This window comes from Crotalus tigris, unplaced genomic scaffold (genome assembly GCF_016545835.1).
Source record: "Crotalus tigris isolate CLP2741 ecotype Arizona unplaced genomic scaffold, ASM1654583v1 scf7180000024338.4412243, whole genome shotgun sequence".
Lineage (NCBI taxonomy): Eukaryota > Metazoa > Chordata > Lepidosauria > Squamata > Viperidae > Crotalus > Crotalus tigris.
The window spans coordinates 2,800,832-2,822,646 of NW_024100508.1; the positions used below are offsets into that span (position 1 = coordinate 2,800,832).

General features: G+C 43.2%; 1 protein-coding gene across 5 annotated transcripts in view; it reads right to left on the minus strand.

The window, feature by feature from the left end:
* GRAMD1A (GRAM domain containing 1A) overlaps positions 1-16,290 on the minus strand; it is a 52,482-nt gene extending 36,192 nt beyond the window's left edge. For 2 of the 5 annotated variants that reach the window (XM_039325558.1, XM_039325555.1), the window contains exons 1-3: positions 7,416-7,694; positions 2,517-2,736; positions 848-868 (exon numbers count right to left, since the gene is read on the minus strand). In XM_039325558.1, the coding sequence (XP_039181492.1) occupies positions 848-868; positions 2,517-2,736; positions 7,416-7,492 (318 nt within the window). In that variant the 5' untranslated portion in view covers positions 7,493-7,694. Of the gene's footprint in view, positions 1-847; positions 869-2,516; positions 2,737-7,415; positions 7,695-16,069 lie in introns of those variants that run through there. The other 3 variants (XM_039325557.1, XM_039325559.1, XM_039325556.1) reach the window with 3 other exon arrangements.
* Positions 16,291-21,815: the final 5,525 nt, after the last annotated feature.

Here is a 21,815-nt window from a genome sequence, read left to right on the forward strand (position 1 = left end):
TCACCTAGGATTTCCAGTAAATCTTAGTGGGAATCTATTAAGGAAATAAATTCTATTTTTTTTCCTGTCTTATCTTGCAAAGCCCTGTGGAAAAAAAAATGTGCCCTGAAATTCAGAGTTGTATTTCTTTCAGACAACTGTGATAAGCAGCAATGAAGCCAGTTTCTGGGTAAACATGCAAAGGAAACTAACTACATCCAGTGAAAAAAAAGTACAATGAATTCTACTGAACTTGACAGGTACAGTGGCCATTAATTTTTGGATAAAGCAAAATTATGAACATAAACCTTTTTTGCCCCAGTTTCAGGTTTGATCTTTATTTTTTCCATATTGGAAAATCAAGAGCAAAAATGAATATTTAAATTAAAATCTAAAGGCCAGCGTTTTGAAATAAAGGACTGTCCTTTATAATAAAGGACATACAGTCACGGTATCATTCTATAGGGCTCCCTTAGTAAAATCTTTTAAGTTAGAAACTAAAATGGATTGGGGATATTGCAAAGCAATATCGGTGAATTATTATAACTTCTGCTTTTAAGAAAATATTTTATGCTTCTAACAGTTTTTATTCTTAAACCTCCAACAGAAAAATAATATTAAACAGCCAGCTTTATGTAGTGCTGAAGGTGCTGATCTAGAAACCAGGAGATGATGATTTTAGCCATAGGTGTGAAACTGGGTGACTTTGGGCCACTCCCTCACTCTCGGCCCAGCCCACCTCACAGGGTTATTGTGGGGAAAATAGGAAGAGGAAGGTGTATTAAGTACCGTATATTCACTGCTTTGAGTTATATATTATAAAAAAGGCAGGATAAAAAAAATATCATCATCATCATCATCTACTTACACTGTACCAGCTCTGCATTTTCTGAAAAAAAGAGAAACGAAAAGAAAAATTAGAATTCTTTGCAGGAAGGACACATGTCCAAAGTTATTTTGAAACCTGACCGATTGCAAAACTGGCTTAAACAAAGTAGTGAATTTATTATTTTGGATTTTTGAGGCAACATCTTGAATGGGACAGTAATTGACCAGAGTGGGTACTTCATCTGCCGTAGCTGAGTCTCTAAAAAGTGCCTCTATTCTTCAGCCTCTGCTCTGAAATGGCCGCCAGAACAGATAAAATCAGAGTAATAATTAGAAAAAAATCTTTAATAAAACAGAAGAAAAACAATAAAAAGCAGAAAAAGAAAGAAATGAAAGTAAATACATTAAATGTTATTATATCAGTAGAGATCAGGGGTAGGCAATCTTGGCTCTTTTATGACTCGTGGACTTCAACTCCCAGAGTTCCTGAGCCAGACATGCTGAGGGGACAGGGAGAGGTTTCCATGCTGAGCCATGCTGGCTCAGGAATTCTGGGAATTGAAGTCCACGAGTCATAAAAGAGCCAAAGTTACCGACCCCTGGTATAGATTATAATACAGGTAGCTCTTGTTTAGCAACTGCCACGTTTCGACTGTCCACAATTAGATCGGTGATGACAAAGTAATTTTGAAACCAGTCTTTTAGATCGGTGATGACAAAGTAATTTTGAAACCAGTCTTTTCATCTCCAGATTTGATTCAGAGGAGGCAGGTGAGTTTGAGTCTGCAGAGGAAAGTCAGGGGCCAAATATTGGTCAGGTTCGGGGGCTAAGAGAATGCTAGCCTGAGGGAGCAGCCCCAGCTGGGGCAAAGAAAGGTGAGCTACAGCTTCAGCAAGTTGGCCAGGAGGCTCCAGGCAAGGACCAGGAGTAGCTGCCGCCTGTTACCAACGAGGAGGAGGTGGAGTCCACATCCCCTCCCAATCCAAGGACACACGGAGCAGAGAGGAGATAGGTCAGCCAGATTACACATGAGGAGGCAACCTCGCCTCTATTGCCTATTTAATCCCGCCCTGAGGTCTTCAGTGTTGCTGGAGCAGCATGCCCAGTTCTGTGCCTTGTTTGCTTGGCCTATTTGACTCCTGGACTGCTTTCCTGGATTTCATGTGTGCCCATTGGACTCAGTTACCCAGTGACTCTTGCTGTACTGAGCCTGGAATCCAGATCTGTGCAACAGGGGTGCTTTCCAAGGACCTGTTTGGGAGGTTCAAATAAACACCTATAGAACTCTTGCTGTACGTGCGTGTGAGGGGAGCGGGGCAACACACTGTGTAAGAGAGAGAGGGAAATGCTGTCAACGGTTCAGGATTCTGTTATTATTATAGCCTATATCAACACAGGAGACTTCCAGTATTTCTTGCAGAGGCTCTTTCCTGACCTGGCTTATCTCAAAGGGCTGTCTCCAGGTGGTGAGAAATGAGTAATTTTTTAATTTTACAGCTAACTTTTCTATGTTGTTTTATGTATCGGTTATATTATATTGTAGGCCACCCAGAGCCCCTTCCCTCTGAAGGAGATGGGCAGTTTCGAAATATGAAATATAAATAAAAAAATAAAAAGAACCACATCAGCTAAGTAACTCAAAGGTCAGATCTCGAGAAAGCCATTCCACCATTGTTTTACCTGCCTTCAGATCTTCCCCCAATCGTACCTTGTTATTGCGCATAAAGCTACGCCCACTGAGTGGGTAGTTGATGGGGTTGCCTTGAGGGGCCGGTGTTGGAGGGCCCCGCTCGGCAGAGTTATCGGTACCCTTTTCCACCATGGTCTCTGAGGGTGGCTCTGGAGCCGGTCGGGCAGGCAGCTGCAAGAGGCGCTTTCTCAAGGATGGAGAGTTGCTGGGGGTTGTGCGCGGAGAGATGGTGCCACTGCTGGAAAGAAAGTTGGAAAGGAACATGATGAGACCCAGTTGAAAAGGCTAAATCCTGGCAAGGTCAAACATTTGCCCCAACTCCAGCATCAGGTCCTATGTCAAGCTATGTTTGTAAAGGGATGTGAGAATGACCTTGAAGAGGGGAGGAGGAGCTGCAGACTTGATAATAGTCATGCAAAAGATGAGTCAGTCCATGGAGGGAGGGAGAGTACGGGAAGTATTTCACAAGGGATCCTTTCCTACAAGGAAAGGAGGGGAGAAATACTTCCAATCTTGCAAGATTCTGTTAAGGCAGGAAAAACAGAGCTGGGATTTATTGTTCTGATTCTTGTCAGAATCAGAACAATAAAAGAGCTAGCATCAATCGAGACATGCCTTCATTCCCACCTCCCATTACAAACACAGCTCCCACCCAGCAGCCTTTTCTGCATCAGATGAGCTGCATTCAGCCAACATATTCCGCCTATGTTCTGCATTAACAATTTGGCTTCATTCGTTCACCATGCTAAGCCACCCCCCAAGTACTAACCAACATAATATTTTGTGTGAATGCAATACAGGATTTTGTGCAGTCCTGACATTTCATTAGCTATATTCAGACTGTGAAGCCTCTTCACAATTTTTTTTCCTGATACTAATATCCTGCCTTCCATCCAAGATACTCAAGGCTACTTCTGTGAGGTGTTTCTCAATCTTGGTAGCTTGAAGTTGTCTTGGACTTCAACTCCCAGAATTCCCCAGCCAGCATGCTGTTCATCTTTTCCTGCTCATGACAACCCTGGGAGGCAGGCTGAATAGAGAAAACAAACCTGGACCCCAAATAGCGGGGAATCTTTTGAAATTAAGACTCCTACAGTATACCTATTCAGAACCGAAGGCAGAGAAGCAAATTATAAAGAAATTCTCACTGCTGTAGAGCAGGAGCAATATCAATTTGAGTAAATTAGATAATTCTCATTCTGGGTTGATGTCCATACGTAGCTGACTGTTAAATGTAAAAAAAAAATAACTTAACCTTTGCCCAGAAAATTCCAGGAAAGGATGTCTGTGTGTTTATCTCTTATATAGTATAGGCACAAGAGGCTCTATAAAAAAAGATACAGGTAATCTTCAATTTATGACCAGTCACCTAACAATCTTTCACAGTTACAACAGGCCTCCCTTACAATCCAGTGCTGAAGTTCTTGGTCACATCACTTCTTTCCAAGCCCTCAGCAACTGGCCTCAGTTTACAGCCATTTGCAACGTCCCACAGTTACAGGGCCAGAATTTTATGACTTTTTTTTTTTTTGCAGTAGTTGTTAAACGAACCCATGGTTCATTATGGGCCACTTTTGCCAAAAACTAGCATTCACGTTTGCTTTTTGGCCCATAATGAACCATTGGTTTGCTTAACAATCACTGCAAAAAAGGTTGTAAAATTGGTTTGGTTAAGGGAGTGACCCACTTTACGACCATTGTAATTTACGACCTTGATGAGCAGACTCATAACTCAAGGACTTTTGTACTCCACGAACTGTAAACATGAGTTCAATATCTATCTGAACACTTTTGTCTGCATTTCTCTGCAGTCTGATCTGTGTCTCATCCTCACTGTTCAACAAGATATCAAATCTGGCCACTGCTCCCAGGTTTGCCAGTAATACCTGCCTGAAGCCAAACCTGTTTTGTTTCAGCCTGACAGATCCATTGCCAGCTCTGAAAAATGTGATTGCCAAATCTGGAAAACGTCACTACTTTCTTCCCCTCGCTTTCTCCCTTCTGTGGGACTCTAATTTAAAGATGCAGAAATTCTCTTGGGGGCCTCAGTAAAGCTAAGCCAAATAATGACATCAGTAGGATTATCCTATCCGCTTCCCATCCAAGGAATTATTCTGGGTGCAGAGGAATGCAAACAGGAAAATGCTTTCTCAAGGGATGAAACAGGATCCAAATCCCAAGCTTGGGTCACCTTAGGAGACAGCAGAGATTCCCAGGAACCGTCAAGATGGGAAGCGAGCAGCTGGTGAAAGTGATCCTTATTTGTTTATATCCCACCTTATTATTTTTATAAGTAACTCAAGTTAGCAAACACATCTAATACTCCTTCCTCCTCTTATTTTCCCCACCACAGTCACCTAGGCAGCTTTCATACCTAAGAATACTAGAATTCACAGCCTCCCAGTTTCTACCCGAACACCTTAACCACTGCACCAAACTGGATGTGTCTTCTCAGTGGTATCTCCCGCATTCTTAAAAACCATGGCCTACCAAGATATAGAAACCTGTAACTTCTCCAGCGTAAGGAGGCTTTTAAGTTCTTCTTCATCTGCAGGATTTTTCTAGAGAACAAGTGATGCTGATATTCCTAAGAAGGATCTCCAGAACATGAAAGGTCCTTAAGGCTACCAAGATGTGAAAACTTAACAAACTGCTGCAGTGCAAAGGACTGTCCTTCCGGAATCCAGGCACTCCATTCCATTCCTTTTGTTTTCAGTTTGTTTGCTTTAACGCTAAGCTTGGATTTTTATGGTCTGACACGAAATTGCTTCTTTTGTTTGCTTATTCTAAGCTGCCCAAAGAAGTTTTATGTTCTGGGATGGTGTGCAAATGTCATAAGAAAGAAAGAGCCTGCTTTCTTGCTCCTTTCAAATAGAAGCCTTTTGGCAACTTAAAAGAAACATTCCCATTTTCATGATTACAGTCTGAATGGCTAAAAACGATGGACATTTCTCCAATCATTCAAATATTAAGAGGAACAGCCAGCATTATGAACTTCAACACTTTTAATTCATTGAAATAACAGAACATACATGTAGTTTGGGGGTTTTAGATTTTGGCTGTAGTTTGCTCTCCCAGCTTGTTTCAGTTTAGTTTCTGAAACAGGCTAGGTGACATCATCAGCAGGATATTCTTGTCCTATTTTCCTTAGCTTATAAAATGTCTTGTGTTCCAGTTGGTCTTGATGATGTTACCTAGTCTGGTAACGAAATGTTCAGAAACTAAATTGAAACAAACTTGGAGAGCAAACCACTAACAAAAACTTTTAATTCATTCTCGGAATTATAAGGAGAGTGAGCTAGAACAAGGATCTCCAACCTGTGGGCTACAACCCGGTACCGGGCCGTGGCCTGTTGGCCATTGGGCTGTGGGAATGGCTGGCGAGTGTGTGCATATGTGCACCCCCCCACTCATGCTAGTGGCCTCATTTGCGCATGTGTGGGAGTGCTAGCACCGCCACCAGTGTCACACGGTTGCTAGTGGCCTGTTTGCACATGCACACGGTCACTAGTGGCCTGCTTGCACGGGCATGTAAACACCAGCACTGCCACCAGCAGCACACTAGGTGTGCACAATCCACTTGCGCATGCTGGCGGTGCCAACATGCACACGCCCATTTGCACAAGCGCGTGCACACATGTTTCTCTGCTCTTCTCTTTCCCTCTGGGTCGCCAACCTGGAAAGGTTGGGGAACTCTGAGCTAGAAGGCAAAACTGATCCAAAATAATAAACACTGAGCACAGGCAGTCCTTGACTTAACACCATTTGCTTAGTAACTGTGGGAAGTTACAACGGCATTGACAAAAGTTACTTACCACCCGGTCCTTGCACTTACGGTCAAAACAACACCCCCATGGTCACTGTGTTCCCAAATTCTGGTGCTTAGCAATCAGCATCTATTTATGATGGTTGCAGAGTCCTGGAGCCATGTGGTCGCCGTTTGAGACCTTCCCAGCTGGCTTCCAATAAAGTCAATGGGAGAAGCCGGAATCATGTAACCACCATGGGATTCACATAACCACTGCAGTGATTTGCTTAACAACTGGGGCAAAAAGGGGTCATAAAACTGGCTGTGATTCACTTAACAGGCTTGATAAATCATTGTTTTGGGATTGCCATTATTTCCAAGACAAATACGAGGACAGGATTATCAATGTCTACTAGCTTGGTATCTCATCGGTCCTCAAAACAGCCCTGTTATCCTCCCTTCTGACAGGTGTTCCTCCAAAAGAGAACTAACCTGGATTTTGATAAAAAAAATCCAAGCTTGACACCTAGGCTGGTCAGTGGTTAGGGATTCCAGCTTCCGTGAATCCAGACTGGAGGTCACTTCAGTTTAGAGCAGTGGTTCTCAACCTGTGGGTCGGGACCCCATTTGGGATCGAACGACCATTTCACGGGGGTCACCAAACAACGCAGTCCATCATTTCCCCCCCCCCCTTTTCCTTAGCTGTGCTACTCCCTTTTATTCTATTGGCTTTTAAAAGCCAATAGAATAGACTCTCTTGAATAGAGTCTAATTCTATTGGCTTTCAAAAGCCAATAGGAATTGTCCAGGCTGTCTCTGCCCTGCTGAGCCTGCCAAAAGTCCCATTCTGCAAACGGTGCTGTACCAGTTGAGTAGTCCTCGACTTACGATCGGTTGAGTAGTCCTCGACTTACGACCGGTTGGGGGTCGCGGCATTAAAAAGGTTGAGAACCATTGGTTTAGAGATTTTAGGACTTCACTTGCAGGACCAGGCATAATAGAAGGGGGTAGGTTAAGAAGGCAGCCCACTCTATTGGAGCCCACATGAGGCCAGCTTTTCTCTGGGACCTGGCCTTTCAAGTCTGGGAAGCAAGGACATCCCCACGTTTTCCATCATGCTCATGCACGCTCCCTCCCTTGCCCGAAAGCCAATCAAGCAGGGAACTTACCGGCCACCACCTGGGGATCTGCCTGGCGCCCTGGTACAAACGAGAGCGAGGAAAAAAGAGAGCGGAGGAAAATGCATGAAAGCCAAATATTTGTGGAGTGAGGAACGCAAGAAAGAGAGAAAGACAAAGACGGAGCAAATGGTTGCGGGAGGCTGGACACCACCTGCTCTTCTCGTTGGCTGTGTGTACAGCAGCCCCTTAGTTTAGCTGTTGCTTCCCTCCTTCCTGTTCCTTCCCAGACAAATGTTTGCAGCAGGTGGTTATTTTACACTGAACAGCTGCTTTAGGATGTGGGGGGGGGGAGCGTGGCACACAAATGAGCATTTTGAAGGATCATCGCTCATCCTATTGCACTTCTGCTTTTTTCAGTTTGGCCAAGCCCATCTCCAGTGGCTGCTCCCCAAGAATCTGCTGGGATCTTATGGTCCCAATGCTTGAATAGGAAAAAAAAAACAGCAAGTTTCTGATGCAGAGAAGGGCAGGGAAGGGGAAGGAAGGAAGGAAAGCTGAGGGAGGGGAGGGGAGAACCAAGCATTTGTTCCTGAAAGGCACATCCTGCAAGCCGTTTTCACTGCATTGCTCAGTTCCATGAATGGCATTTCTGTTCCTGGATCCTTAAATCCAAGCCATAAGAGCCGCCTGTGAACCCAACAAGACTGGGCCAGCTGAATGAAGGTGGCACTGCCCACTGCTTCTAATTTTCTCTCTGCCATCCATTCCACAGATGGCCTTCAATAACTTTGGACTGGAGAAGGAAACAACATACCTCTCAAGCAGCCTTACTATAGTTTGGGTTATGAGGATGACTATTAAATACACACACAAAGTGAAATCACAGCTGCCAGTTCTTTAGCTGGTACAATCGGGATCAGAAGAGGTACTAAGAACTGGAAAAGGGAAATTATCTACCAAGGCAAATAGGTGGGCGTGGAATGCTACAAGTACATCAGATGGTTGAAGAAGAAAAAATGGCTTTGAAGAATATTTGAAGAACAGTGATGAAGATGTACTGAAATTAGTATATCAGGAAGGCTTACTGATTACTGGAGAGACCAAACTGCCCTACAAGAAAGACCAAATGAAGAACAGAATAGAGGCATGGGAAGACAAAGCACTACATGGCCAATACATGAAAAAAATAGCTGGGAAAGCAGATAATAACAAGACCTGGCAATGGCTAAGAGCAGGAAAATTGACGAAAGAGACCGAGGGACTAATTCTGGCTGCACAAGACCAAGCCTTAAGGACAAATGCATATAAAGTCAAAATTGAGAAGACAGCAACAGACAGTAAGTGTCGCCTATGCAAAGAAGCTGAAGAAACAGTGAACCACCTGGTAAGCTGTTGCAAGAAGATTGCACAGACTGACTACAAGCAGCGGCATGACAAAGTAGCAACAATGGTGCATTGGAAGATCTGCAAGAAATATCATTTGCCTGTAAGCAAGAACTGGTGGGATCATAAAAAAGAGAAAGTCATAGAAAATGATCAAGTTAAACTGCTCTGGGACTTCAGAATTCAAACAGACAAGCACCTGCAACATAACACCCCAGACTTAACAATTGTCCATAAGAAAGACAAAAAAGTCTGGATAGTGGACGTGGCAGTGCCTGGAGACAGCCGAATAGACGAGAAAGAACTGGAGAAGATAACAAAATACAAAGACCTACAAATAGAAATAGAAAGACTGTGGCAAAAGCAAGCAAGGGTAGTACCAATAGTGATAGGCTCCTTGGGTGCAATCCCAAAACAACTGGAGCACCACTTGAACATCATTGGCATTGACAAATTCGCTATTAGTCAATTGCAAAAGGCGGCCTTACTAGGAACTGCTTCCATCCTGCAGCGATATCTGTAATACCATCAAACATCCATATCTGCCTATCCCAGGTCCTGGGTAAGTACTCGATAGGTAGACAAAATGCCAAATCCAGTCTGAACATCTGGCTGACTGTGCGATGATCCATAATAATAATAATAATGACGATACTTAGAAAATCTGTGCGTTGACAAAATTTCCATCCGTCAATTACAAAAAGTCAGACTGCTGGGATCTGCATGTAATGTACACTGTGCCAATATATTATGACATCCTAAGTTCTTGGGAAAAACTTGATGCATTATGAATCAATCCATTATAACTTAGCATATCATAATGTATTGACATAGTATGCATTATATGCAGATCCAAGCAGTGTGGCCTTTTGTAACTGAGGGATGGAAATTTTGTCAACACACAGATTTTCTAACTCATATCATTATTATTACCCTTTTTCCAGTTCTTAGAACCTCTTCAGATCTTGATTGCTTAAAACCACATACAGTTTCCTATAAAAAAGACTAAAATATACTAAATAAATCCTAAAATTAAATAAAACTAAATGCTGCTATTAAAAGACAAAGATCTCCCAAAATGTTCCACTCAGATTTTTCTTCCTTTGTAGCCCTGTACCCCATATACTAAGTGTGGCCCTTACTTTAGATTGATTATTCCTGATCAAAGGAAATGGCATCACCCATTACATTATCTTCCTAATGGCAATTTAGTGTAGTTGAAAAAAACAGGAATTTGCTTAAGATCAACCAGTGATTTTTGTAGAAACTTGGAACTGCTAGTCAGAGAGCGAACTTTTGCCAAGCTACCAAACTGGCATGCAGAAAACATTTCTATAAATGTTATCTTATTACATTTCTCTTCCACAGCCACTCATGTAATCTTGCAGAAGGCCCTTAAAACATGATCCTGTCAAATATCTGAAACCTGCTAGATGGCTAGTTGATAGTTAAATGAAGATACTCTGTTGTATGTTTTTTTTCTGACCTTTGTTCTTTTGTTTTTTTTAAAAAACTTTTAATCAATTTGTTCATTTTCAATTATTTTTACATATCTCATTTTATTACATACAGCACCCAGTCACTACATGAGATGGCAGCTATACAGATGTGACGAATAAATAAACAAATAAACTCCTCCCAGAGTAATTGTTTAAAGAAATATTTTTCTCCTGTTTTATTTTGTTTTCATATCTTATTGCACTATGCTCTATTTTTATTTCTTTTTTAGATGCACTTATGCTGTTTGCTTCTGGAATAATGTTTTGGCTACTATAAATGGCTTTGTGGCTTGTTATAATAAGAAGTGGCACAGAAATTATTCAAATCTATTGATCTGTAGAAATTATTGTAATTGTAATGTATAATATAAAAGTAAGCATGATTTAAGTTTATGGTATGCTTCTCTATTGGTTTAGATAAGTGAGCAGTAATTGTTATTCAGTTACACACCCTTCCTGCTTGCCTGTGCCCTCTGCAGCTCCCAAACCTCACATAATTATTGCATATCCTAGTCCTGTCCACCATCCAAGTGGGTGTTGAAATCTGAAAAACGCCTGGAAATCACAAGGGTTATAATCACCGGATATGTCTCAGGTGAATCAGACCAAGAATTGCATGGTGCCCACACATTTCAGCTTCCCATTAATCAACCAATCCCAGTGCTTTTAAAATAGTTTTGTGGATTAGAGTTACATCTAAGGAAGGGGGATCCTAAAGATAGTGATCACACATTATTAAGAGTGGTTTTTTTTAAAGAAGTTATTGCAAGGAACTCTATAGGGCAGGGGTGTTAAACTGCTGACCCGCAGGCCGGACACATCACCAGGAAACTGCGCCCACCCCATTGCCGGCAATGGAGAAAAAGCTCCAATATGTGGTGTGATGTGACATTTAACATGTCTGCTGCAGGGTCTCTGCAAGTCGGAGAACCATGTAGTAAGATGTGAAACGTCTTTCAAAAGAGTAAAGAAATGTCTGGGAGGCAGGGGGGAATATCTAGCTTCATTTTTATACTGATAGGGACGGAGTTACCAGAGGCAGATTTACTTATTATTTATTTAAATGTATATGCTTGGACGGCAAGGCGATCAAACTGGTCAGTTCTAGAGGAGATCAACCCTGATTGCTCTTTAGAAGGCCAGATCCTGAAGTTGAAACTCAAATACTTTGGCCACCTAATGAGAAGGAAGGACTCACTGGAGAAGAGCCTGATGCTGGGAAAGATTGAAGGCAATAGAAGAAGGGGACGACAGAGAATGAGATGGATGGATGGAGTCCCTGAAGCAGTAGGCGTGAGCTTAAATGGACTCCAGAAGAGGGTAGAGGACAGGAAGGCCCGGAGGAGCGCTGTCCATGGGGTCGCGATGGGTCGGATATGACTTTGCAACTAACAACAACAACAATATGCTGCCAATCTCAATGTCCAAGTGACTCTGGGTGGTTTTGAATCAGAATTCAGATTTTGTCTTCCTCCTTCCCTCCCTCTATCTCTCTCATCTGTGTCTCTGTCTACCCCTACCCCTCTCCGTCATAAATCTTCTGGTGTTCCTCCTTCATTTGCCCAACAAGTCCATTAAAATTTAACTTCCTCTAGACATGGGGTCTATACAATCAAAGTCAATGGGGAAGCGAAATTCACCAAACAAACATGTAACTGACTTAACAACCGCTTCGATTCACTTAATAACTGTGGCAAGAAAGGTCGTACAGTGGGGCAAAATTCACTTAACAGCTTAGCAACATAAATTTTGCATTCAGTTGTGGTCGTAAGACCTGTAGATGGGTCTTATTGCGTAGAACAGATGCCAGGCCACAACAGTTGCATTTTTTTGAGCCCTACCAACTCCGGACAATTTCTCCTCCCACATCACTGGCTATGCCAGCCAGAGCCTCTAGGAGTTATAGTTAAGCAAGATTTGTTAGATCACAGGTACTTGAGAAGGTGCACTTTAATTGTTTCATACCAGATGATGATGCAACATATAGGGTGAGTGTGGAAAAGCATGAAGAGCTTCTGAATTCTTTCCAAGATCTCTGTATCTGTATTTTCTTCTCTGTGACAAAACATGCCAAGAGTGAGCATGTGTGTGCATACACATGCGCCTGCCCTCCAGGAGATATCAAGGAATATGGATATATATTGGGGATAGTAGGTGTGGCCTCTGTTAGCATGTGCTTTTGTGGAGGATCTGGTAAATGTAGCTCCACAAGCATTGTCTCAATGTAAATCTCTATTCTCCACAATGTTGTGTCTGTGTCTATGTATACACTGAGAAGCACAGGATGGGCTGCCTCTGAGCCACATGGACAAGAAGGAGGAAGATTAAAGCTTTAAGAATGGAATCACTAGCAACATTCTGAGCTGCCCCCCATCCCTGCATAGAGGTGCAGTTGGAATCTTTTTCTCTGCAACCTTGGCCAGATCTGGACCATTGCAAATTGCTGGGAGTTGGGTGCCCTACAAGTTTAATAAATCATTATTATTATTTACATACTTCTCCTTTCTCCTGCCATAATAAATTTGACTCTATCTGTTCTGATGATGAAGCAGTATTCTTCTGACCATAGACCTCCAGACAGACAGCCTGAAAGAATCCTGCGCCTTACACAGACTACCTCTCTAAGCTTCTGTAAGACTGCAAAGAACAGCCAACAGAAGACCACAAAATTAGTAGCAAAAGTAGACTAACACAGATGCTTTCCCTAGAACTGGGAGGGGAAAGAAAAGGTAACTGACCTACTCTCCTTCTTCCCATATTTTCTGCAGTCACAATTGTCTGTGCTAGCAACATACTAAAAGGCTGTTGATCCTCACTTCCTGGGGTTGACCTTTGTGTAATGTTGCCCTTACTGCTGAGTTATTGAAACATTTTTTCTAGTCCACAGAAACTACTCACAGATAAAGAGGCTGCATCTACAGGTAGTCCTCTGTGTAAAACCACCATTAGGGATCAGAACTTTCATCGCTAACCAAAGCAGTCACTGAGCGAGATGCACCCAATTTTATGACCTTTTTTTTTTTTTTGCTCAGTCGCCATAGTTGTCAAATGAAATTACCGGGCCACCTGAGGACTCTGCAGCCATCATAAATACCTTACAGGTTGCTTTTCATCTGAATTCTGATCATATAATTGTTAAATCCGAGGTCCAGTTATAAATCACTTTTTATAGTTGTTAAATGAAAGGTTATAAGTCAACAGCCACCTGTATCCCAAACACACCTATCAACTTCCAGTTGCATCACTCAGACAAAATTCAAAAACTTCTTCATGTTATGGAAGCTACTTTAGGGGTTTCAGCTTGGAACTCAGGAGTGAGCACCCCTACACAATCTTACTTTAAGTTTTAGTAAAGCTGATTTGCCCCATGCGCCAACAATGATGTAAAAGGATTGTTTCCAAGTTCCCAAGCTTGGATCTACTGGGGTGTTTAAGCCTATAAACAGCCCTTTAAAGTCCCAAAATTACCCACAATGCAATTGAAGGTGATCATCTTTTTCAGTAATATGGGAAAGGAATCTCAGTGGATGAATTTCATTTCTTTGGGAGCAGAAAATAATGTCCCACAAGGATGGACTACCAATAATCTCTTTCTCTTATGACACTTCTGATGGGTTGGCACCTGGATTTCAATGACCTCGTTTTCTCTTGAAGACTGAATAATATGAATTGATCTATACCTAGATTAACTGAAGAGAAACTTGCCATAGGGCCAAACATACAGTGAATAGCTGTGTATTCACACAGTATGCATCACCCAGTTGTTAATAAATCCTTTTGGGGAATTTCAGAATATAATGATTTGTCCATTAACCAAATGGCCTAGGGGGGGCTTACACAACATGCCAAACTACAAAATAATTAAGCAACAGCCAAAGAAAAAGAAAAAAGAAACTGAGCATTTTTATATGCACTGTGTGCAGCTACAGCTGCCAAGTTTGTAACCAACATCCTTAAATGGCTGTGCAAATCTAACTAGTGATTTTCTGGCATCCTATGGTCCTATGACCTTTATACATTCAAAATCATGTGACTGGCCTGCAGAGTTTTGAATAAGGATCTCAGAGCTTTTAGAACAGTCCACACTGTTTTTAAAAAAATGAGGATATTTGTGACATCTTCAAGATCCCCCAAAATACATCACATTTTTTGTTTATGGATTACCCTCCCATACAGCTTTTTAGGACTATGGAACTCATCTTCCTCTCCCACATATATAATGGAAGGACATTAGAAGCTTAGGAAAGTAAACCCAAATGTTTCTGGAAAGTCTCTTTACTATGCAATTTTATATTTAACTTTTTCAGTTGTAAAAATATGTTTCAAGGTTCCCACAAATTGATTGCTTTGTCAAAGATGCTAATGAAGCTTCTCCAGAGTAGAAAAAGTATCTCAGCTATCCTGATTCAAGAATAGCCCAATTTCAGCACAAGAAAAAAAAATCACATACTGTACATCAGTTCAAAAGCACATGGTATGTCTGTCTGCTCATACATTAGCTGACACAGAAGTCAACAAAGATAATCCAAGAACTGGCTGGCATTCTTCCTGTTGCAACCTCTATCTATGTGGGGGTTGGGGATGATGAGCGAGCTACAGGGAACATCAGCAGCCTGTGCAATATTGGAACAGAAAAAAAATCAGTTCAAAAGCTGGGAAAAGAGAGAGAGACAGAGAATGGAAAGCTGCATTTACCCAATGCACCCAACCTATAATTCACCTTCACAAAATATACCTAACCGTAAACTAACCAAACAGCCCAGCCTCACACAAGGTATGAAATCACCAAAAGCCAACCAGGTTAAAAAAGCCAAGGCTAGCAAGTTGTGTGAATGCACACACACCCATATATAAACACAGGGGTTTGTTACTGACTAATGGAATAATGTGAAGCCAGCCATTCTGGCGCTGTCCAGACATTGAGCTCCACCACCCATCATCTATGGCTGATCCTGCAGGCTGGAGAAGATGGGCAGCACGCCTGTTAACATCACGACTGGAAAAGGATGGTCCAACCCACGCAGGAGCGGAGCCCTGCAGGCACCCGCGCAACAAAGGCGCTGCTATACAACCCAGAGGGCGACCGGCACAGAACGACCGATGCCCCAGCGGGAAAGGGCGAGCGGCTCGATCGAAACCCCGTGTGGGGACTGGGGGGGAGAGGGGGGAGGAGGAAGAGGAGGAGGAAGAGGGGCAGGGCCAGCCACATCTGAAACCTTCTTCTTGCAAGGGAAAAGCTTGCAAATTTTACACTCGGACACGCGCACACACGCAGACTGGCCCTCGCCAGGGCTTTCCGGGAATTAGAGAGATGTTTTCGGGGGGCAGAAAGGGGGGAGGGTGTGTGTGCATGTTCTCCACCTCGCGGCATCTTCCTTTTTGCCCTCCGCCCCCCAGACCCGGCGCTCCCTCCGCCCGCCAAAGCACCCGCCGCAGTTCGCAAGGATGCCACGCACTCCCTTCCACCAGCCCCCGCTCCCTCCTTCTCGCTCTCTCTCTCGCGGCAGCTCCTTTGTCCCTCCATCCCTTCCTCCATCCATCTGCCAGCTGACAAGTGACCAAGCCCTCCCGCGTAGCCTGAAGCCGGCGATCGCCGAGGACCGAGCGGGCCCTCCCGATGCCCTCTTCCCGCCCGGATCACCCCTCCCCTCGGCCGGCTGCCCCAGCCGCAGTAGAGCCCCCATGCCCCACGGCCGGACCGCCGCCGCCTCCACCTCCTCCCTGCCCGGCCAGCCGGCCGGACCGCGCGGCAGCCACACGCCATCCGCCCCCTCCGCCAGCCCGGCATCCCCCTCCGCTTCCCCACAGCGCGCTCCTTACTCGAACATAGCCCGGCGCGGCAAGTGCAGGGCGGGGGGCGGGCGACCGCCCCCCTCCCCCGCCCGGCCGGGATGGAGAGGCGAGCGAAGCTCCCGGCCGGCGGCCCCGCTGTGCCGCGCGGAGGACGAGGCAGGCCGTTCTCTCTCTCTCTCTCTCTCTCTCTCTCCCGCCCTCCCGTCTTCGACGGCGGCCGCCCCTTTTGGTCGCACGCAGCCCCGCCGCGGCTCCCCTGCCGCCACCGCGCCGCGCGGCCGCGAAGCCGAGCGAAAGGGCGGGGCCAGAGCAGACGGAAGGCAGCGTGGCTGGGCGGGCGGAGCGGCTAGCCCGGCTCCGCGGGTGCGTGGAATCTTTCGCTCTCGTGCAGAAGAAAAAAAACACGAGTGGGGTGCGGGGAGAGGATACCCAAGGAAGGCAGGCCTGGCTTGTTGCCATGCCCAGATTCTCGTGCAAAGGAGACAAAAAACACGAGTGGGGGTGAGGATATCCAGGAAAGGCAGGCCTGGCTGGTTGCCATGCCCAGATTCTCATGCAAAGGAGGGGAAAAAACACGAGGGGGGGAAGATAGCCAGGGAAGGCAGTCGTGGCTGGTTGCCATGCCCAGGTTTGGCTTCGCCCGCTTCTTTTCTGGAGGAGCCAAAACTCCTAAAGAACAGCCGATTCCCGGGTTAAACAGGCACCGGGTTAAGGGCTGCAGCGGAGTTGTCCTTGGCAAATGGGAAGGACGCCTGGCGGAGAACCACCTGTCTGGGCACGTATCCTGCTCAGCACAAGGTGCCTCTCCCGGTTTCTTACACCCACCCCCAGGCGCAAGTGTGGAGTTAAAGAATTGGGAGGCGCTTCCAATGTGCGCCCTGATATTTGGAGGGAGCAGCTGTTGTCTAACCAGCGGGAGCAGGACTTTGGGGGTGGAGGCTCAGTGAAATCCAGAATCGGGGAAGAGACAGATCATCTGTTTACGGGTGGCTTGGAGGTGCATATATAGTACACCGGGACTGGATTCTGGACTTACGTTTTGTGTATGTTTCAACTTGGTGAGCCATGCATCAAATCTGACTCATTCACCCTGTGAATTTCAGTGGCTTGGTTCTAAGTGGTATCCTGGATCCAACCCACTGCTACATCTTAGAAAAATAAAGCTTTGCCTAGGCCAGGGGTAGGCAACCTTGGCTCTTTTATGACTTGTGGACTTCAATACCCAGAATTCCTGAACCAGCCATGCTGACTCAGGAATTCTGGGAGTTGAAGTCCAGGAGTCATAAAAGAGCCAAGGTTGCCTACCCCTGGCCTAGGCCAAGGGTAGGCAACCCTGGCTCTTTTATGACTCGTGGACTTCAACTCCCAGAATTCCTGAGCCAGGTGGCTCAGAATTCTGGGAGTTGAAGTCCATAAGTCATAAAAGAGCCAAGGTTGCCTACCCCTGGCCTAGGCTGACCAACGGCTTTATTGGTTGCTACAGCCCCTTTTCAAAAGCAAAATCTGCTCTGGATGGGACACTCCCATTTCCAAAAAATAATACCGAAATTCCACCTGACAAGGGCCCACTATTGCCGAAGATGGTGAAATTAAGTAATTAGTTTCTAACATCTTGTGCTGTGGTTGTCAGTATATTGACCGTGTTTACTCATCAATAAATCAGACAATTCAGTGATACTTTAGGTCAGCATTTATCAACTTTGGCAAGTTTAAAATGTATGGACCTCAATTCCCATACTGAAGTGGCTCCATTGTTATTTATACTTACTTACTTTTCATAATATTTATATTTTGTTTTTAATCTTGTCTTGTTGCATATCACTCAGAGGCAATTTTTGTGAGATGGGCAGTCATATAAATTTGACAAAAAATACTGTAATGAATCATTTTTTTTTCATTTACTTTACTTTCATTTCTCTCCTGATCCTCCATTGTCTTTCTCCTAAATTGGAGACAGCAATCTGACATTTTATTCTTTGTAAAATCTACAAGTAGTCCTCGACTTATAACCATTTGTTTAGTGATCGTTTGAATTTACACTGACTTAACAACTCACAGCATCTCCATGGTCATGTGGTCAAAATTTGGGCATTGGCATCTAGCAGATGTTTACAATGGTTGAAGCATCACAATTGCCATATGCAACCTTCCTTACAAGATTCCTAACAAAGTTAATGGGGGAAGCTGGATTCATTTAACAACTGTAGCAAAAAAAATGTAAAATTGAGCACAACTCATTTAATGATGCCTTTGCTTAGTGGCAGAAGTTCTAGTCCCAATTGTGGTCATAAATCAAGGACAACCTACCCGTTCACCAATTCCAAACACTTTATAAATAAATATATAAGGATAATTTTAGACGTTTGGTCAACTGTTCTGCATCAAACTTTTGAATCAGCTTTTCTCTTTTTCTGTCTATAGAAATTAAAATGAAATTGATCCTTCTGTACTTTATTTCCTTAAAATATTGCTCTTTATGACTGCTGGTGTTCACATCTTATTTGGAATGGCAATTGACTATACGTCATTCAGTCAATGTTGACTCTTAGCAACCACATGGATATCCTCTGTGACAAACTGCTTTCCTGAATTTGAAAGGATGGAAGGAAGGGAAGTGAAAATTTTCAATGTTCCTTGCCAGATTTCAGAAGAAAATGCAATGGGGAAACCAGAAGGAACTTGGAAATTGCTCCTGCTCCCACTGCTTTTTTGCCCACCCACGGTCATTCTGTTTCTGTTTAAATAAGAAATATCACTGAAACGAAGACCCAGAGTGGCATGGGCTGTCTAGTGGTTAAACAGATTATCAAAGTAACTCGTTTTAGAGATCTGGTACAGCAAATAGAACCATAAAAAAACCCAAATGAATAGAGCTTAAGCAAGCACTAAACTGCCTAAAATGGAACAGCATCTTTATTATGGTCAATGACCAGTCCATCAAAGTTACACAAACAAAAGTTTTCCTGATTCAATGAGTTATATGAAATCAGCCTTTAAAACATCTTGGAAAGGATCACATTCGAGAGTTTGAAGTAGCCAATTCAGAATCAGAAATGCAAAATTAATGAATTTGACGTATTAGCAGAAATCCAGGTTGGAAGATTGCCAATCCTATTATTCCTGAACTAAGGGATGTACTGCATAGCGTCACTGAACTGACAAAAGATGACTATCGCGGTTTGAAACGGATAGGATAGGATTTCCATCCTTTTGGGGTGGGAAATTATTTTTAATAAGAGGTTACCAAAATCAGGAATTTTCTATCTGAGTGTAAGAAAAATAATTCTGAGGTATAAATAGATTCCTTCATCCAGGCAAATGTAGCTTGTAAAAAATCTGGATATGAATCTTGATAGGATCATTTTGTGGAATCGAATGAAGACCTTACATTATTTTGTGTCTGACAGGCTCATCTGTTTTTAAAGAGTTAATGCAAGCAGGTACAAACAGGTGTTCTTGAATACTGTTCCTCTTGAAACTCCCCAATAAAAATGCGATTTTAGTATTTGTATTTGATAACAATTTGGCAAAACATTCTGATTTTACAAATTGGGTGGAATAGAGATTTTAAAAAATGAAGAAGCAAAGTTGACAATTTCATCTATCCTTAGTTGAAAATAACATCAGATTTAAGACATCCTAATCTGCTTTCAGATGAAAGCACTTGACCCAATTAACACTCCACCCAGAAAGTATTCTCTCTCCAATACCTTTAATTACTGTTCAATTTCATAATCATTAACTGTCACATGAAAGCTTTGCTCTGGCAGCTGGGTATCATGGTTAATTGTATTATTGAAGATAATGTTCCATTATTTTTCTGTGCAAAGATTTAAAAAAAAACCATGGAACCTGCCATGTATACAAAAAGGATGGGTAGGAAGTTAAATGAGGACTTTATCTTTAAATTATATCTTTTTAAAAATAAAACAGTGAGGTCTGTTGATGGGGAGGGGGAATAAGGAAGAAGGATAACTAACTCCCAGCTTTAAATGCAACAATTATTTCATGCAAACTGAAGCTACTGAGGTTTAACATTCTGATTCTCTTGTCTCCCAAAATTGTTTTAATGGCAGATGTCTGTTCCAAAGCTACTACGCCAACTGACAGCCATAACAGGCAGAAGAGAACTCCCAGTTAAAACAAAGAAACTACTTTTGACCTAGTGACACTTCCTGCCTGCATACTGCTATTTTTAATTACAGTCAAATCTTTCAAACTTTGAGGGGGAAGGGGGGGGGGGAGAGTTGAACCAGTAAAGCAAACGGCAACAAGTTGTGCTTCCGTTTGGCTTGGCACGTGCTTCTTCCAGGCCCCTGAGAATGTGAAGCAGGAGTCTTTGTTTGCTTTGCATGATAATAAACTGAAAGCAAACAAGGGTCGAGAGTTATCTGACAGTCATACTGTACAGCCATGTCAGTCTGGCATTCTTCTAGCAAGAGCCAACACATGGTGTGTATGACTAAGACAATTGCTAAAGGAGAAGTGCTCGTTTTTTTTACCCTCTTCCTGCTACTTTTATTATTAAAACTACACTTTGTTGCTATTTTTGTGTCAAGCAAAAGAAAATTTATAGGCACCTGCATCACTTCCTCTATAAGGCAAAATAGCAAAAAGATTTTTTTTTTAAAATATACACACAAAGACTGGGTCACATATATCAATAAGACAGTTTAAATCCCAGTTTGCTGACAACATCACAGTGGGATAGATTTGCAAAGCATGCTAAGTCCAAAGCAAACAAACCAAATAATTTAGTCTGTAGTATGAACAAAGGCAGATAAACTTTTGTTAAAGCTACAGTGAAGTTAACACTGGTAGTTTGTATGTACAAACTCATTCATTCTCTTGGTATGGTGTGATGTGTGAACCTATCAGATTAAAATATGATGGGTTTCAGCACAGCATAGTTTGGGGATACAACAGCTTGTGCTTACTGTGTTTCATAGACCAGCTTTTGTGCAAAATGATCCCTTGGAAATATGAGGATATATGATAATTATATTGCTTCTAATATAGTCTGTCATTGCTTTCAATATTTAAAATACACATTCTTTAATGGGTTAGATATTGTTGCAAAGAATGTGAACAACCATTCTCAAGATGTAGAAGGAATGGCATAATCTGGGGGCAGAGTCAAAAGAGGAATCAGCCTAGAATCTCTACATTGCCTTAAACTGACTAAGTCCAAACCCTTCCTTTGAATTCTGTTAACCCTCATCTAGCACCAAAATAGTGCTAACCATTAGCTGAGTAAATTCCTGGCAAGAGCAATAGAACTTCATATGTCAGTGATGGAGAACCTTTTAGAGAATGAGTGCCCAAACTGCAACCCAAAACCCACTTATGCATGGTTGGGTGCCGGGTGAGTGTGTGGCCAATTGGGTGGGCGTGGCTGCAGTGGTAACGGCAGACTGGGTGGGACTAAAACATTCAATCAATCAATTCCAACTTTGCAAGATCTTTTTTTTCCCCCGCGAGAAGTTGAAATTGACTGATTGAACCTTTTTTTTTTTTTTTTTGCACACGGCGGCGGAGGCCTAAAGCAAAAAGGTTTTATAAAACCCAGCTGACGACCTAGGACTGGGACGACGGCGCGTGTGCCCACAGAGAGGGCTCTGAGTGCCGCCTCTGGCACCCGTGCCATAGGTTCGCCACCACTGTCATATGTGGTCCTGGTCCTTCGCGGCTGACACAAAATCCCTCATCATCCAAAGTTTAGCTTTCCAAGAAACCTGGTTTTTCCACAGCAGCACCAACACTTGCAAAAAAG